The 18,600-nt window shown below is 44.2% G+C and overlaps 2 protein-coding genes across 8 annotated transcripts in view; one reads left to right on the top strand and one right to left on the bottom strand.

Annotated features, from left to right (window-relative positions):
* The window catches only part of MED8 (mediator complex subunit 8), a gene marked incomplete at its 5' end in the record, with an annotated part of 411,542 nt that overhangs the window by 16,517 nt on the left and 376,425 nt on the right, over positions 1-18,600 (bottom strand). The window contains one exon of one of the 3 annotated variants that reach the window (XM_082228929.1): positions 9,263-9,402. The exons of 1 other annotated variant lie outside the window; for it this stretch is intronic. In XM_082228929.1, coding sequence (XP_082085055.1) covers positions 9,263-9,268 — 6 coding nt within the window. Of the gene's footprint in view, positions 1-3,330; positions 3,517-9,262; positions 9,403-18,600 lie in introns of those variants that run through there. One more of the 3 variants, XM_082228927.1, reaches the window with a different exon arrangement.
* Positions 9,327-18,600, top strand: part of SZT2 (SZT2 subunit of KICSTOR complex) — a 77,782-nt gene continuing 68,508 nt past the window's right edge. For all 5 annotated transcript variants that reach the window (XM_082228799.1, XM_082228798.1, XM_082228800.1 and 2 more), the window contains exons 1-4: positions 9,327-9,430; positions 13,314-13,439; positions 13,606-13,779; positions 15,567-15,737. In XM_082228799.1, coding sequence (XP_082084925.1) covers positions 9,401-9,430; positions 13,314-13,439; positions 13,606-13,779; positions 15,567-15,737 — 501 coding nt within the window. In that variant the 5' untranslated portion in view covers positions 9,327-9,400. The remainder of the gene's footprint in view (positions 9,431-13,313; positions 13,440-13,605; positions 13,780-15,566; positions 15,738-18,600) is intronic.

Raw genomic sequence — 18,600 nt, 5'->3', positions numbered from 1 at the left:
TGGCCACAGATATTTCCCCAACATTTCCTCTTTTCAGGGTTCCCTTTGGGTGCTGTTCAAACACTGTCTGCATTGTTCCTTGCTGGTGGATGCAAACACTGGGTATCCCTCTTGCTACATCATACTTGGTGCAAGTATGTCAATAGCATTCCCAATAAGCTTGTTTGCACTGATGAAATATCTTTGAAAGATTATCTGGGGAGGTAATCTTGCACTGATTACTTTTATTTGTAACCTATGTTGCTCTGGTATACGATCATTAATAGCTGTATCAGATGGTTGAAAGGAGGACAGTTGCACAAATCAAAGTTTGTACGGTAGGTCAGTGTAGTGATTGGGAGTTACTCGTGCGTAATCCTGCCCCGTTTGAGCATTGGATTGCCTGGTTAAACCCTCCGGACTGCACAGCCCATCTCAGCGTGGCTGCCCTTAGTCACTCGTAGAATCTGTCTCTGGGCGTTTCTTAAAGCGTTGCCAACATAAGAGTTGTTTGACGCCCAATCGTCTCCGCCTCTCACTGCGCGGAAGTCTCCTGCGCAGGGTGGGCGTGGGCAGCGGGGTGCTTGGGCTCTCCTCACTAACTTCCAACGAAGAGTCCTGGAGCCCCTGCACCTCCCTGTCCCGTTGCTCTCCTGGATCCCTGGTGTTACACTCATTCTCTTCCCCTTCTTCCCAGCTGAGTCTCCCCCTAGCGCTGGGACCTTCTCCTGCAGAATCAGAGACCCTCTCCTTCTCCCGTGCCTCTGATGTCAGTTCCCTGACAGTCAGGTTCTGACCGTTCCTGATTTATAGGGTTGTTCCCCACCTTTCCTAGTGTAGGGTTGTGCCTTTGATCCAAATTAGACGCCTTCAACAAGCAAAAAATTACTTAGCTGTCATGGTGTGTCTCAAGCACTGTTATGAAAACAAGGGAAGCTGAGTGATGGGATAGATATAAAGGGTTTAAACTACATGATACTACAGTGGTACCTCAGGTTAAGTACTTAACTTGTTCCGGAGGTCCATACTTAACCTGAAACTGTTCTTGACCTGAAGCACCACTTTAGCTAATGGGGCCTCCCACTGCTGCCGCGCCGCCAGAGCACGATTTCTGTTCTCATCCTGAAGCAAAGTTCTTAACCCGAGGTACTATTTCTGGGTTAGCGGAGTCTGTAACCTGAAGCGTCTGTAACCCGAGGTACCACTGTTCTTTAAAATACAGGTCACATTCCAGTAGCACATGCTTTCTGCCTTGCAAAGCCAACATTTCAAAGGAGTCAAGATTTGTTTTAACCACAGTTTTGACATCCATCATATCTGAATCAGCCATTCATGATGAAAGGTTTGGGTATAATTCTGTGTGTTCAGATAAGTGAAATTTTGGATAAACATTCCAGAAGCAGGAATTGCATGTAGTTATGCTGGAAGAAATTGTTCTCTGTAAGACAGTGGTGTTGTAAGTACTTGGTAGTGTAGTAAATTTTCTGATGTCACAATGCTTACTACCAAGTTCACAGTTGCCTAGTATACCGTATTTACTCGAGTCTAATGCACCATCAAATGTAACGTGCACCTCAAATTTCAGAAACCTTGAAACAAAACAAAAAAAGTATTTGCTGGCGAATGTAAATGTGCCATCGAATCTAATGCACACCTTAATTTTCGCAACATAATTTGGCTAGAAAAGGTGAGCATTAGATTTGAGTAAATACGGTATATCACAAAACATGCCCTTTGAAATTAGGCCAATACTTTTCACAACAATTAGCAATGTACACATTTCCTCCAGACACTTAATTGTAAGCAGGAACATGTGATTTTACTTTATACTAGGAAGGTGAATAGGATAGAAAAAAATAAGGACCCAATGAAGTCTGGAACATTCCATCTAGAAAAAAAATCTTTTGAACTATAAAGTTGTAGAGAAGAAATGGTAGGAATAAAGGCAATTTCCAAAATGGAGAGAGAAGCTATGAGGTCTCATGAGATTCTATATCGATTTCCACCACCTCCGTAAGATTTTACCAAAGCTTCTTCATAATAAATAAGATAGAAGAAACTAATCTAAACAACAACAGAGAAAGAAAAAGAAAACACAGAATCCTCTCTCAAAGATAGCTCTAAAATATAATAATAATAATAAAACTAATAATAATAAAATGAATCCCACTTTGGGTGGCTTCCAACAAAACACTAAAATACAACAACAACAAATTAAACATTAAAAGCTTCCCTAAACAGGGCTGCCTTCAAATGTCTTCTGAAAGTTTGGTAGTTATTTTTCTCTTTGACATCTGGTGGTAGGGCGTTCCACAGGGCGGGTGCCACTATCGAGAAGGCCCTCTGCCTGGTTCCCTGTAACTTGGCTTCTCGCAGCAAGGGAACCGCTAGAAGGCCCTCGGCGCTGGACCTCAGTGTCCGGGCAGAACGATGGAGGTGGAGACACTCCTTCAGGTATACTGGACCGAGGCTGTTTAGAGCTTTAAAGGTCAGCACCAACACTTTGAATTGTGCTCGGAAATGTACTAGGAGCCAGTGTAGGTCTTTCAAGACCGGTGTTATATGGTCTTGGCGGCCGCTCTCAGTCACCAGTCTAGCTGCCGCATTCTGGATTAGTTGCAATTTCCAGATCACCTTCAAAGGTAGCCCCACACAGAGTGCATTGCAGTAGTCCAAGCGAGAGATAACTAGAGCATGCACCACTCTGGCGAGACAGTCTGTGGGCAGGTAGGGTATCAGCCTGCGTACCAGGTGGAGCTGATAAAGAGCTGCCCTGGACACAGAATTGACCAGCGCCTCCATGGACAGATGTGAGTCCAGAATGACTCCCAGGCTGCGCACCTGGTGCTTCATGGGCACAATTACCCCATTTAGGACCAGGAAGTCTTCCACACCCACCCATCTCCTTTCCCCCAAAAAAGTACTTCTGTCTTGTCAGGATTCAACTTCAATCTGTTAGCTGCCATCCATCTTCCAACCGCCTCCAGACACTCACACAGGACCTTCACCGCCTTCACTGGTTCTGATTTGAAAGAGAGGTAGAACTGGGTATCATCCGCATACGGATGAACACCCAGCTCAACCCCCCTGATGATCTCTCCCAACGGCTGCATGTAGATGCTGAAAAGCATGGGGGAGAGGACAGAACCCTGAGGCATCCCATAAGTGAGAGCCCAGGGGTCTGAACACTCACCCCCCCCACTTTTTGAACACGGCCCAGGAAGAAGGAGCGGAACCACTGTATAACAGTGCCCCCAGCTCCCAGCCCCTCTAGACGGTCCAGAAGGATATTATGATCAATGGTGTCAAAGGCCACTGAGAGATCCAGCAGAACTAGGAAACAGCTTTCACCTTTGTCCCTAGCCCACTGGAGATAATCACCCAGTGCGACCAAGGCAGTTTCAGTCCCATGGTGAGGCCTTGGAAGGGATCCAAATGGTCCGCATCCTCCAGGCGTGCTTGGAGTTGTTCAGCAACCACTCGCTCAATCAGCTTGGCCAAGAATGGTAGATTTGAGACTGGGCGATAGTTGGTCATATTGGCTGGGTTCAAAGATGTTTCTTTAAGAAGCGGTTTAATGATCACCTCTTTCAGTGGGTCTGGGAAGGCTCCCCCACAGAGGAAAGCTTTCACCACCCCACAGAGCCCATCGCCCAGCCCTTCCCGGCTCACTTTTATTAGCCAGGGTGGGCAAGGATCAAGGAGACAGGTGGTCAGTTTCACTCGTCCAAGCAGCCTGTCCACATCCTCGGAGGTAACAGATTGGAATTCATCCCATGTAACATGACTATACAGGACTCTAGCACTCTCCCGCCCCGGTCCTGCTCCCACGGTGGAGTCTACCTCCTTCCGAATCTGAGCGACTTTATCTGCAAAAAACTTTGCAAAAGCATTGCAGGAGATCTCGGGGTCCCTACCAGGCCCCAGTGATGGTAAATACCATCTATACATCATTTTCATAACATTTTCTTTAAGTGCATTGCATGCAGTAAAATTAACACCTTCCTTCCACAATCTTTCCCAAGATTCTAACTGAATATTATATCCAAAATCTTTAGCCCATTGTATCATCATCCCTTTAACTGAAACCGTTTTTCTTTTTATCCTCCTTAAACACATCATTTACCTAATGATATTGCAACCAATCCATCAATAACTCTTTTATTTCTTCAAATGTTTTTTAATTTTAACTGACTTACTATCACCTCCCCCTTTGACTATTTGTAATTCTGCAGCCCAGTCTTGACTTCCAATCATGGCGGATTTCAAGTGCAACACAACTCCCACATAGATTCCAGGAAACGGTCCAAGTTTTTTAAACATCTCTCCAGCGGCTAATGAGATTCTGCTTCTGCCTGATGTCCACACATTGGAGAATCTTTTATCCTCTTCCAAGCAAGTCAAAGATCGAAAGCCTTAATTATTATTTCCACACAGTTTATATTTTTAGAGCCATATTATATCAACAAATACAAAACTTTCCAATCTTGCTTGTTATAGTTAATGTAAATGGTTCTTCTGGGTTTGTTTGTTTTTGCCAAATAATATAATAAAGCAAAATACAGTAATAAGAGAGGCTCCCCCCCTTTTTGTTCCATTCCAACATACAAACTTAAATGTTAGTCCTTCTTCTACTCCGTCTTTTTTGGCACCTCAGTGGCTGGGTTAATTAGCAGAGTAATTCCTCCCTCCTCACTCGAAGCATGTCCAAAACTTAAATCCAATTTTTCATCTTAAGAAATGGAACTTGATTTGCTCACAGAGACAGCATCCAGGAGAGCCAGACTCTCTTGGGGACTTTCCATCCAGTGCCCCCAGCCCCTCCTTCCTTCCGAATTTGGGGCTAGTTTGTTGGGCATCCGCGGATGAGACTGTGTCTTCCCGTACCCCCGGGAAGATTTTGGGAGGCTGATTACTCCTATCTCAGCCTCTAATTACCCGATGAGAGCCAGAGCGGTGGAATTTTCAGTCATCTTCCATGGCGCCTCAAGTGGAAGTCCGAACAAGAAGGCATTTCAAGTCTCCCATCTTGTCATGGGGCAGTATCCCTCTAGACCAGGCATGGCCAAACTTGGCCCTCCAGCTGTTTTGGGACTACAGTTCCCATCATCCCTGACCACTGGTCCTGTTAGCTAGGGATGATGGGAGTTGTAGTCCCAAAACAGCTGGAGGGCCAAGTTTGGCCATGCCTGCTCTAGACAGTTCTTCTGTACCCAGATACCCACAAATCTCAGAGATATTCCAAGGGGGGGGGATCTAGATATTCCACTCTTGGCACAGTGTGTTGTGTTATCTGTTAAAATTAGCAGGGGGTTGTGATAATGCTGCTGGAGCTACTTGCCTTTCTTGTTATGGCATCATGACTACAATACAGTGGTACCTCGGGTTAAGAACTTAATTTGTTCTGGAGGTCCGTTCTTAACCTGAAACTGTTCTTAACCTGAGGTACCACTTTACCTAATGGGGCCTCCCACTGCCGCCATGCGATTTTTTGTTCTCATTGTGACGCACAGTTCTTAACCAAAGATGGTTTTTTTAAGAAGCGGTTTGATAACCGCCTATTTCAGCAGGTCTGGGAAGACTCCCTCACAGAGAGAAGCATTCACCACCCCGCAAAGCCCATCGCCCAGCCCTTCCCAACTAGCTTTTATAAGCCAGCATGGGCTAGGATCAAGGAGAGAGGTGGTTGGTTTCACTCGTCCAAGCAGCCTGTCCACATCCTCGGAGGTAACAGATTGGAATTGATCCCACACAACTTGACTAGACAGGACTCTAGCACTCTCCCACCCCGGCACTGCTCCCACAGTGGAGTCTACCTCTTCCCGAATCTGAGCAACTTTATCTGCAAATTTTTTTTTTACTACCACTCATATACATTTTATGACATAAACATCAGAAATAAGCCTGTAGTTCTATATACTGTATTTTTCTGTATATAAGACTAGGGTTTTTTTTACCAAAAAAAATAGGTTTAAAATTGGGAAATCTTATACACGGGTAGTGCTGAAGGGTGTTTTCTTAATTTGGAGTCCCCAAAAATAGGGGGTGTCTTATACATGGAAAAATACAGCAATCTATGCAAATTTGGAAACTGTAGAAAAGCTGGAAATAAATTATGTCTTCACTTGAATAAAACAACTTTATTGCCAACTGTGTGTGGTGTTCCTTCTCTAAAGAGTACGGCTTGTGCATGGCTCAAGGCAGAATCCAGTTTGATATAATCATGTAATTCTTTTAGCACATGGAAAGGACACGTGAAGATTCCAGAAGAACTAACTGATTACAGAGAATGACAACATATTTCATATGGCTCATAAGTAATGGAAGATTAACTGTGGATGACTGGAGGGAGGGAGGACTTTTGATCTTTTCTATTATTTGTGAAAATTTAAAAACAGTTATATCCAATGTTGTGAAACAAATGTTTCACTGATGCAATGCAATTTCCATTTCTTCTCCTCTCCCATACACCCCCAAAATCTGCTCCAGATGGTTTTGAGGATGCACAGGGGGTGGAAGTGGCAGGAGTGGGAAAGGAAGCTCTGTTGTGCTTGTGAAAGTATATTGTGCCAGGAGAACTGTAGTGTTGGATACTGCCCATATTTTTTTCTGGCCTTTCAATTCTGGTTTCAAATTCTAAGATGCATTAAGCCTTAAGGATAGAGCCAGAGGACAGAAAGAACACCCCATGGTTACTCTAGTTTTGGTGGAAAATGCATTCTGGATCGGACCAGACATGGGTTGGAGCTCAACGTTGAGCCTACCAAGTGGAGATAGCAATGGTGAAGAGGACCTTCTTTACCGCCTCTATTGCATCTGCAGAAAACAGCAGGAGGAGACTCTTTCAAGTGGTTTGCAATCTAACAGAATCACCTCCACCACTGGGGCCTAGTGAGGACCCCAAGATCTCCTGCATTAGATGTCAAGGAAATAAACAACTATCTGACTTTTAGAAGACATCTGAAGGCAACCCTGTATCAGGAATTTTTTTAATGTGTAATGTTTTACCATTTTTAATGTGCTGTAAGCCACCCAGAGTGGCTGGGGAAACACAGCCAGATGGACGGGGTATAAATAATAAAACTGCTATTATTACTAATACTTTGACTAATAGGCTCTGGGATCCAAGGAACGTGTAACATTTATTTATCTCCTTACCATGATTAAGAGATCTCCATTCCCTTTGAGTTCATATTCTCCTCTGTCTTTTCTCCCCATATCCTATGATTGCCCCCTTTTCCTTTTTACTGCTAGACACTATTGGTCTTCTATCTATACCAGGGTTCACACTAACCATGGTTATATCAGGGAAGTTGGGATATAAATGAAAGATATGAATAATTTTAAGATGAATTAGTGAGTTAGGGCATGCAACTAATTATGAGGAAAATCTCAGCTCCTACAGGAAGAAGCAAAGATACACCAACATATTTTACATTATGGCTGAACTGTAATTAGCTTTTAAAGATGCCATTTAAATCCACCCAAGAGTCCTATTGCAACTGCGAATACCACTCCACCAATTTAGCACGCCAATCCTTAGCACATTTTAATGCAACTTTCATGTTAAAGTGTTGCTATCTGAAGCTTAAGTAGGCAGATAGTCTGTTAGCTAAAGACGAATCAGTTGTAAAAGACAGCAAGGCTCCAACACTTTTAAAAAACTTGCACAGAAGAGAATTTCAACTTTTCCCAATCTCTTCATAATACGCTGCATCCACTTTACCTCTTCTACTGTTAAGAATTCATCTATACATGTACGTTCTTGCTTTTGAAGGCAAGAACGTCTTCACGAAAGGGTTGCATGCAACTTACTGAGATACCTTGCACACCTATTAAGTTATAAAAATGCAAGAACCCTATTCACCTTTGCAGCTGCTTTCCCCAGAGGAGGGGTGGGTCACCTCGGGCACCGCGACCATGCCTAGCCTTCCAACCTACCCTTGGGCCACGCACCCCTCAGCAACCCTGCCCCCATGCCCGCAACCAGTCAATGAACTCCCAATACAGTGGTACCCCGCAAGACGAACGCCTCGCGAGACGAAAAACTCGCAAAACGAAAGGTTTTTTCGTTTTCGAGTTCCCTCGCAAGACGAATTTCCCTATGGGCTTGCTTCGCAAAACGAAGCTTGCCCCGGGGACAGCGGGTCTTCTCTTTTGAAGCAAGGGGCTGCGGGGAGATAGCGATCTCCCTGCAGCCCCTTGCTTCAAAAGAGGTCCGGGGGAAGCGGGAAGCGAAGCGCTTCGCTTCCCCGCTTCCCCCGACGTCTTTTGCAGCAAGGGGCTGCGGGGAGATGGCTTCTCCCGGTGCTCCGAAGCCGGGCGGGGGGGCAGGGGACACCTCCCGCCGCAGCGGGGACACCTTTTGAAGGCAGGCGGGGGGCAAAAGTCTTTGTCCCCCCTGCCTGCCTTCCCAGGGGCTTTTAAATCGCCCCGGACAGCGGAGAAGTCCTCCGCTGTCCGGGGCGATTTTAAAATGCCGCCCGCCAGCATTTTAAGATCGCCCGGACAGCGGAGAAGTCCTCCGCTGTCCCGGGGTTTTTTTAAATGCTGGGGGTGGAAAGAAAAGCCCATGTCCCCCCCCCCAGCCTTCAGAAGAGGTCCGGGGACAGACTGTCCCCGGACCTGGTCTGAAGGCGGTTTCCCTAGGAACGCATTGATTGATTTTCAATGCATTCCTATGGGAAACCGTGCATCGCAAGACGAAAAAACCGCAAGACGAAGAGACTTGCGGAACGAATTAATTTCGTCTTGCGAGGCACCACTGTAATGCTTCTTGCTTGCCTGGATGGAGGACACACGAGGTACGTGTGCAGAAACTCCGACTTTCGTCCGGCTAGCACGCAGCTTCTAGTATGCACACAGTTAAGAATCACATCCATTTCCTCACCCGCCACTAGCACGCCCCCCCCCCCCCCCGCGAGGCCAGCAAAAGGAAACAGGGCCCTTGGGCTGAAAAGGGCTTGCTACGCCTGCCCAATCTCTGCAGAAGAGCATTCTCACTATTATTATTGTGAAAAGAGCATTTGTAACCCCCCCCCCGCTCTTCAGCCAAAAAGGCAATGCATTAAAACAAGCCAGTCCCTACCCACAGGCTTACAAAATGGGGGGGGGGGGAGACAAGGGAAAGGGGGCAGGGAAGGAAGAGGAAAACAAGGTAAACTAAGGGAGGGAGATGTTCCTCAGCTAGACTACTAGGCTAGAACTAGCCAGTTCCCAAGAAAGATGCGGTCCCCAAAGGCCCCCGCGCCGCCGACCCACTAACCCCGCCCGCTTATTTCACCTGCATAGTGACGGAGACCGGAGACCGCGATATAAAGAAAACCTCCCGCGGACGGCGGCTTATTCACGCGCGCGCTGCTTCCTCTTCCGGGTTGGTGCGTCACGAGGTCGGAGGTCACGGAGTTGGAAAGTGCTGGCCATGGCGGCCTCGGAGAGACCCGAAGCAGAGGTAGCGCGCCTGGCTTTCCTGTGCGAGCGGGGCTGGGGAGCGCGGGGGGGGCCGGGCCGTGTGCAGCGGCACGCGCTCGCTCTCTTGCCTGAGAAGGCTCGAGCTTCCTAGGCAAGGGCTGCGAAGGGGGCGAGAGGCTTTGCGGGGATGCAAAGGGAAGTCCCTGCCCCGGGGCGCTGTGTATGTGTGTCGGTGGAGTGAGCGCGTGGATGCAAGGGAGCGTATTGCATTGCGTACAGACACGGGGCACAGCCCTATAACGGCTCACTGCCACTCCTAGATCTGGTTTACTATGTGTTTATGTATCTGTTTTGCGCTTGCAGCCCGCCCTTCACCAAATGTTCCACAGGACAGTTTACAAACAAGCCGTGAATGAAACAAGTCGCAACTTAACGTTGCAGTCACAAAAGCAAAACCGTCAAACAGCCTGTGATTTAAAAACAAACAAACCCAGTAACACAGAAAAAAACAACATGGTAAAGTAGTGTTGGATAAGTGTCTGGCTGTATATTGCACCTAACCTGAAAGAGATTTCATGAGAACACGTGTATTCGATCAAAAGCTCATCCCTACTTTGACCAACAGTTTTGCAGTCGAGGGTGCTGCAAGTAGGGGGTCCCTTTGCTACGGAGAGGTGCCTTTAGAGAACAACAGAGCCAAATGCTTCTGGCAAAGGAAATGTTTAGACGTAGGGAGATGTGCTGGACTCTGCATGCCCATTGTTGTTACTGCATCACCTACCCACATGCAGCCCTGGTACTTTTTTGGTACTATTAGTGCACATGTGGTAGCATGTTCAAGTCGTCTTGCTACTCCTCCACTTGTCTACAGAGCAGATGCTTGCTCAGAATTAAGGCCTAATAGGTAAATAGAGCATATGTCTAAGGATAGCAGCCTTGATTTGCCATTAAGGGAAAAACAGGCTTTTTGAATAAGAATAACTGGCCATTTTTGCTCTTCCTATCTCTAACAGTGACCAGGTATTCCAAGGGAAGTTGATATTAATGTAAGAAATATAAAGTAGGCAATATTATATATTCATTGGATCTCCTGTTGGCTGTAAAAATATGAAACCTTTCTAGTTCCAAAAAACTCTCATGCTGTAATCCTATGTGTTTTGTCCTCTGTAGTTTATGTAGAAATGCATTACAAACTCAGTTAGTTAATGGCATAGCAAACTTATTCTTGAAGAGCCCTGAAAGCCTGCACAGATTAGTAACAAACTTTTCCAGCCAGGCCACACCTGAGTCAGCTCTCCAGGCCTCCCCAGTCATAGCTGTTTCTCTTAAAGGGCCCACATGCCAGATAGTTAGATAGTTAGATAGTAATGCATTTGCACACAAATTTAAGAGTAAATTCAACTGAAGTAGTTACAGCTTTTTTTTTAGGATTAAAGAGAAATAAATCATTTACAACATTGTATACTGAACATACCACACAGACTTCAGTACTAATTCAAGTGATTTAACATACTCTTAACCAGCTGTTGAGAAAGAGAAATAATAAAGCAATTGATTACAATTACAAAATCTTGAAAATATTATCATATATGTCCATGTGGAATTCTCACATAGTACTGGAATTTTCCATAAAAGAATGTCAGGTCGTATTCTTTCTCTAATTTTGTTGAAAATGTAAGCTTTAATTTTAGCAATCTGCCAGTGGACTACTAACTAAACCCTCCTAGAATCACATTGTAAATTGCACAGTGGCAGCTCCTGTCAAATAGTAGTGGATATTTCTTCCTAGTTCTTGTGCTACATGGTTCTGTAGGGCACTGTTTTGTCCCACTGCTAATTAACACATACATGGAGTGGCCATTAAGAGTTTTGGAGCATGGTTTCACCAGTACAGTTGTACCTTGGAAGTCGAACGGAATCCGTTCGACTTCCAAATCATGGCTTCTGATTGGCTGCAGGAAGCTCCTGCTGTGGAAGCCCTGTTGGATGTTCGGCTTCCAAAAGAACGTTCAAAAACGAACAGTCACTTCTGGGTTTCAATCGTTCGGGAGCCAAACCATTCAAGAACTAGGCTGTTCAAAAACCAAGGTATGACTGTATACTTATCACACACAGCTCTGTTTCTTCATAACATCTGAATTGGGAGTGGCTGTTCAATCCCTGAACCAGTACCAGAGTGCAGTGGTGGACTGAATGAGGGCCAATAAACTGAGTTTGAATTCTGGAAAGATAAAATCTCTGTGGGTAGTTCACATTGCTAATTGCCTGTTCTGAAAGTACAAGTATGTAGCATGGGGGTATTTCTCTAAATATACGAGGTGCAAGTGACTTCTATGGTTAGGAGTTCCTTTCGCTGGCTTCATTTGTATGCTAGATACAGCCGTATCTGAATCAGGTTAGCTTGGCTTTTGTAGTCCATGCATTGGCAACCTCAGCATTGCAGTGCACTTTGTGTGGGACTGACTTTCTGCTTGGTCCAGAAGTTTCAGCTAATGCAGAATGCAGCTACTAGATGGCAGACCCCATGTGACACCTCTGCTGAAACATCTGCAATGGCTGCCCGTGTGCTAAATGGGCTAACGTCAATATTATTGTGATGAAATACAAAGCCTATGACAACTTAAGGACCACCTGGACCCTTATATTCCAGCCTGATCACTGATATCATTCAGAGAACAGCTGTTTGTTGTCTCCTGTGTCTCAGAAACCCACCTGGCTTCAACCAGAAGCCAGGAATCCTAGCCATGAGTCTCATTCTATGGAGAGAGGGTTGGCAGGGGTGGGTGGGCCTTTTGGGACGTCATGTCTCTTGGGAACTGGACAGTTCTGGGTGGGGGCTCCGGCAGCCTCCTTGCCAAGCAGCAAAATAGTCCCTAGGCTGCTCCTGCTCCTCTCCTCACAATCTGGGGTGATTCCCACCTGTCATGAGGAGGTCTCATAAAGTGTCCCTTGTCTGGTTGCAGAACAGTAGTGCCTCTTAAAGTAGTGCATGTGAGTGTCCCAATAATTCAGGGCAGGGCTGAAGAACCTCTCCCTTAATTTACTAGGAACCTTATTTTCCTCTTTCCTCCCTGCCCCTTCTTCCTAGTGTGTTGTGGCTTTTCCAGTTTGTAACTCTGCAGGTAGGGACAGTCTTGTTTTAATGGATTGTATGTAAGTCACTCTGGGAGCCTTTTGGTGGAAGATCAGGAGTACAAATGCTCTTAATAATAATAATAGTAATAATGCTCTTCTGCAGAGATTTGGCAGGAATCTGGTAATTTTGGAACATCTCTTGAAGACATTTTGTGCTGACATTCATCTGTTTAATTTTCACTACCCCCAAGCATAGCGTGGATTGCCAGTGCCCAGGGCCAAATGGAGGGGTGGGTGTCTGCATCACCCAGGAGATCACAGCCACATAGATAAGAAAATGAGAGATCAATTCCTGGTTCGCATGGAGAAGCCGTTTTCAACAGACCCCAGTGATGGAAGCACGCAGCTGTATTGAGGCAGCACCAGGTGTTGAATTTTTGTGCCCCTAACAGTTTTGCACCTGGAGCAATGCCGTGTGGCTGCTCATGCTATGCCACTGCCTCCAAGATTTGCCAGTCATTGTAATGATTATTTTGTATTGCTTTATGCAATTTTATGTTTTATTGTATTTGTATGCACTGTTGTACACTGCCTTGATATTTTATGAGTGGGTGATGTATGTTTCTATAGCTAAAATAAAAAATAATAATAAATAAAATATACCATTATTATTTTTTTGTACATCTTGCTCTTTGGGCTCATGCAGCATCTTAAGGCAATTGTTGAGTGATATAATCTTTGCCATCCTGTTCTGGCGGTATAATGACAAAGAACAATTTGAGACAACAGGTGAGTTTCTTACGAAATAATCAAGATGTGAGATTATAGTTCTTTTTTGTTGCTTGCAGGTAGAGGAGGCCGGGCAGGTCTTTCTCTTGATGAAAAAGGATTATCGAATTTCACGCAACGTGCGTCTGGCTTGGTTTCTCAGTCGTTTGCATCAGGTGATCTGGGCAGTGCCTGAATCTGAACTGGTAAGCAAGCTGCACGTAAAGTTTACTTCTGAATGATGACCTCTTAGGCCAGTCAAAGTAGGAAAGCTGATGAGCATCTGAGAAGGAAGATGCATCTATAACTGAGCTTTACCCTTTGGTTGTGTCCTGCCTCCATTCCCCCCTCCCATTTTTTTTCTTTTTGAAGGTGCATTCAGATAATGAGTTGGATATTCTCAGCATTCTTCCAAATAGCTGGCAACCTGACGAGCCTGTTCAACCCAGGCCATATCTCCTAGTGCCTTCTACACAAGTCACTTTCCTTGCGCGCCAGTACCGTTTTGTGATTGAATTGGATTTGAGCCCTTCTACGGGGATTGTGGTAAGTGTACTAGTTCCTCATCCCGTGTTCCCTGAGTGTTTCTGTCATCCTTTTCCCTCTTCCTTGCCCTAGAAGTGCTTCTTCATTAAAGCTTGTCTTGTCAGCGATAGCATATCTTTGTCTTGGAGAAGAGTCTCCCAGGCTCTATTTTCCTATCTTGATGGAAAATAGAAAACTCCTCATACAGGAGTTTTGTCTGCTGGGTATCTTGACTTATTCCCAGTAGAGAGAGCACTTCATATATTCACTTATATAAGTGTCTCCAGAATATTACATATGGAATGCTCCTATTATTATTTATTGAATTTATATACTGCCCTATACCTGGGGGTCTCAGGGCGATTCACAGAATAAAATTATGATATAAAACCACAAAATGCATAATAAAAATAAAAACAACAACCCAATAGCCCCCCCCCCAAAGGGCATAGGATGTAAATCAGATCAACCAAAGGCCTGGCTAAAAAGGAACATTTTTGCCAGGCACCTAAAGATGTATAATGAAGGCACTAGGTGGACTTCCCTGGGGAGAGCATTCCACAGATGGGGAGCCACTGTAGAGAAGGCCCCGTTCTTGTGTTGCCACCCTCTCATGGAGAAGGCACACAAAGGAAAGTCTCAGAAGATGATCTCAGGTGGTCCTTGAGGTATTGCGGTCCTGAGCCGTTAAAGGCTATATGGGTCAGAACCAGCACTTTGAATTGGGCCCAGAAACTAATTGGTAGCCAGTGCAGTCGGACCAGGATCGGTGTGATATGCTCAAACCGTCTTGCTCCGGTGAGCAACCCGGCCGCTGAATTCTGCACTAGCTGAAGTTTCCGAACCGTCTTCAGAGGTGGCCCTGTGTATAACGCATTGCAGTAATCTAACCTTGAAGTTACCAGAGCATAGACAACAGTAGTTAAGCTATCCCTGTCCAGATAGGGGCGTAGCTGAGCCACCATCCAAAGCCGATGGAAGGCACTCCGGGCTACTGAGGCCACCTGAGGCTCCAGTGACAGCAAAGGATCCAGGGGTACCCCAAGCTACGAACCAGCTCCTTCAGAGCAAGTATAACCACATCGAGAGCAGGTGACCTCCCAGCCATCTGGTCTAGGGAACCACCCACTAACAGTGCCCTCAGTCTGATCGGGATTGAGCTTCAGTTTGTTGGCTCTCATCCAGGCAATTACTGAGACAAGACACTGATCCAGCACTTCCACTGCCTCACCTGCAGATGTAAAGGAGAAATATAGCTGAGTGTCATCAGCATACTGCTGACAACATACTCGGAACCTCCAGATAACCCCACCTGGCAGTTTCATGTAGATGTTAAACAACATAGGGGATAGGATTGAACCCTGCGGAACCCCACGTTGAAGGTTCAATGGAGATGAAAAGCATTCCCCAAGTAATACCCTCTGGGAATGACTATCCAAGTAGGACTGGAACCACTGCAAAGCGGTGCCACCCACCCCTAGTTCAGAGAGTTGCTCCAGAAGGATACCATGGTTGATGGTATCAAAAGCCGCTGAGAGGTCGAGAACAATTAACAGGGACATGTTTCCCTTGTCTCTCTCTTGAAAGAGGTCAGTTTTTGTGCCAAAAGCAAGCCTAGACCCCAACTGAAATGGATCCAGAAAACCAGTTTCTTCCAAAAGTGCCTGGATCTGGTCTGTGACCACTCACTCCAGAACCTTGCCTAGGAAAGGGAGATTAGCAACTGGCCGGTAGTTAGTTAGCTGGAAACTCCTGTCTCTGGCACAACTTCAGTAGAAGCTTGATACTATGTCATTTTTCTTCTTCAGGATGACTCTACAGGGGAGATAATTTTCGATGAAGTGTTCTATGCCCTGTCCCGGTGTTTAGTGGGGTTGTTAAAGCCTTTTCGGATCCCAGGCTCGGACATTATCTACCAACCTGAGATCTTCATCACCATCCAAGTATATTCTTCCATCATTGGTCTGCAGACACACCAGGTAGTTATTATGTCTTGTGTTTCACGAGGCTGTTAACATGAGAGACTGCTGATAATGAGAGGTTTCATTACATGTCTAAACAATTGAACATTTGAGCCAGACTCTCCTGTGACATAAATTAACACACTAGGGTGGAAGAATATCAGGAGCTCTAAGCAAGTGTCCTCCTGTTGGCAAACCTTTTTAAATTAAGTCATCATGTTCTGTAAATGAGATTGGTTTGCTAAGGATTAGATTAGTTCTGTGTCTTCTCATTTAATCCCACGCCCATTCCATTGCAAAATCTGTTTTCAATGTCACATTATGTCCTACGGCATGGGTAAGGCTGCTCTTTCTACAAAGGTGCATTTCTGCAGCAAACAGACAAAAATCCCATTGTTGATAAGCTTTACCTGTGTTGAGCAGTGCATTCCTACTGAATTACAGTGGTACTGGAGTTACAGATTGGTTAACTCTTTATCTTATACCATGCACATCTTTTTTTAAAAAATGTCAAAATTGGCAATGCTTTTATGAACCCTGTATATACTATGCGAATTGAACAGGATCACATGTTTTGTCATATTTTGCATAGCCTTTTAAATTTATTTCTTATTCATTTTCTATCCCACCTTTCCTCAAAGGTGGTGGCACACATGGTTTCCCCCTTCCCCATGTTATTCTCACAACAGCCCAATGAAGTAGGTTCGGGTAAGAGAGTGACTGGACCAAGGTCACTCAGTGAGCTTCCTCACTGAGAGGGAATTTGGTCTCCCAGGTCCTAGTCCAACACTCTAACCACTACAACCTGTTCTGCTTCTGCCAGTCATAAGGGGCATAAGGAGTTACTCAGGAGTGTTGTCCCCTAACCACTAGAAATCCTTTGTAGCCTCTCCTTTACATACTGAGATCTCCCAGAATGGCCCGCACATTTTCAAGCTTATTTTTCACAGCTATAAGGTCGGGGGGAAACCTGCCTTTTAAAACGAATATGGAGATTTTCAAGTTGCTGGATTCTGTGCACACGATTGATTTGTGAAATTCTGTGTGCACAATCGCAAAGCTTGAATATGCTTAACTCTGGTTATTGTGAGGTGCTGAGTGTAGTTGGACTTTGCCTCTCGTACTCCTGGCGGCTCTTATTAGAGCTGGGTGGCAATTGTAAGTGGTTCAGTCATTATAAACAGCATTTTTGTCCACATCCACAGCATTTAGTAAATTGTTAGTATTCATACATTCATTACTTGGAAATTATTATCAACAGTTTCTTACTCGTATATTCATGATTAATGGTGTTTGTGTGTTTGCTCTTCCTGCTTCACCCTCTAGCTACCAGGATAGCTGTCTATGATTTAGAATATATATTTACTCTCACTTCTTTCCTTGATTTGTTTGATTTATGTATCAGGTTGTATATATACTTATTGCTAATTTTAGGAGCCTAAGGCAGACAGTGAAAGCAAAATCTTGGGGTGCTGCAATTTTTTTGGCGCGTAGGTGTCAAAAGTTGTTCTGTGAGTATATGCATAGTCCTGTGTTTGCAGAATGCCAGAATAGCAAACCAATATTAATGACTTTTCTTTTTAGTAATAGAGCTACTTCTTCATCCCGTTCAGTGATCTTTCATTTGCATGGTGCCTGATAATTTATTTGGCTTCCTCATTTATTTACATACAAAACGCAGGTGCCAGTTTTTCCAAAGTAGTTCACAGTATAAAATTTATATTCCGCAATAATAACCAAAAGATAAGACCAATAAAGACTTAACTCCTTTCCCCCCTTCCCTTCCTGACTGCCATTAGATTGGAGGATTTTCCCCCAGTGTTTTCCTTCTGTGCCAGGAAAGAGTGAACAAGAACCGCTCACATTACAGACTTAGTGCTCCACTGTTCTTTCAACAACCCCATGAATCCATGGGAGCACCAATTCTGCAACAAACCAGCATTCACTGTCAGAAAACAAATGGAAAACTAGCTACAATAGGTCAGCCCTCCATGTTCACCTATGAAACAGAATGGGAGGAGGTTGCTATTTAAATGAAAAAGAGCATGGAGTGAACCCCTCCCTCTGCTTTACCACACCACCACGTTGTGTCATTTTTTCCTAGCCCAATTCTAGTTCCAGAAGTACACTAGGTTGGGAGCAGGGTGGATAGAAAATCAATATATTATCTATTATATCTATTATATATATTCAGATTTTTTAAAATTTTAATCGGATTTATTTATTTTTTAAATCGGATTTTTAAAATAAAATGCTTTTGGAGGAAAAATCTTTCCAAATATAGTTTTCTATTTAAGTTACATTATAGTACAAAGGCTATTCATCAGGAAATAAGGATTTGTTTTAAGTTTTTCATGTGTGCTAAAACTCAGTCTAAGTCTTTTTTTTTAAATTATTGTTTAACCACATCAGTTAACAAACACGGATACATATGGTATAATGTTATTTTTTAGTTAAATAAATTGTTTAAATTGTTATTAAGGAAATGGTTATTTTTCTCTTTCCAATAAAGTACAGAAGAAAAGTTGTCCAAATATAAGCAGTTAACTTATTAAACCTTGCAGTAATTTCCTAATTTTCTGTCTATGTATTACTAATAGTATAACCAAATCAGTAATTTTTGATATAACTGTAAAAGTTCTGAAAATTTATTATTCCAAAAATGAAATCTTCATCTGGTTTTAAATATTAAGATTATACCAGCAAGAATGTCTTTCTGTAAAAAAATTATTTAAATCAAGTCTTACTGACTAGTGATTTAAATCTTGATTTAAATCAGATCCACCCTGGTTGGGAGAAAGTTGCATATAGCAGCAGAACACTGCATACTTGCTTTCATCTAAGGAATAGTTCCTACATTTTATAGGCAAATGAAACAGTT

This window comes from Podarcis vaucheri, assembly GCF_965113315.1.
Source record: "Podarcis vaucheri genome assembly, chromosome: 6".
NCBI lineage: Eukaryota > Metazoa > Chordata > Lepidosauria > Squamata > Lacertidae > Podarcis > Podarcis vaucheri.
The sequence above is the reverse complement of the archived record's forward strand: the minus strand, read 5'-3'. Positions and strand labels throughout refer to the sequence as shown.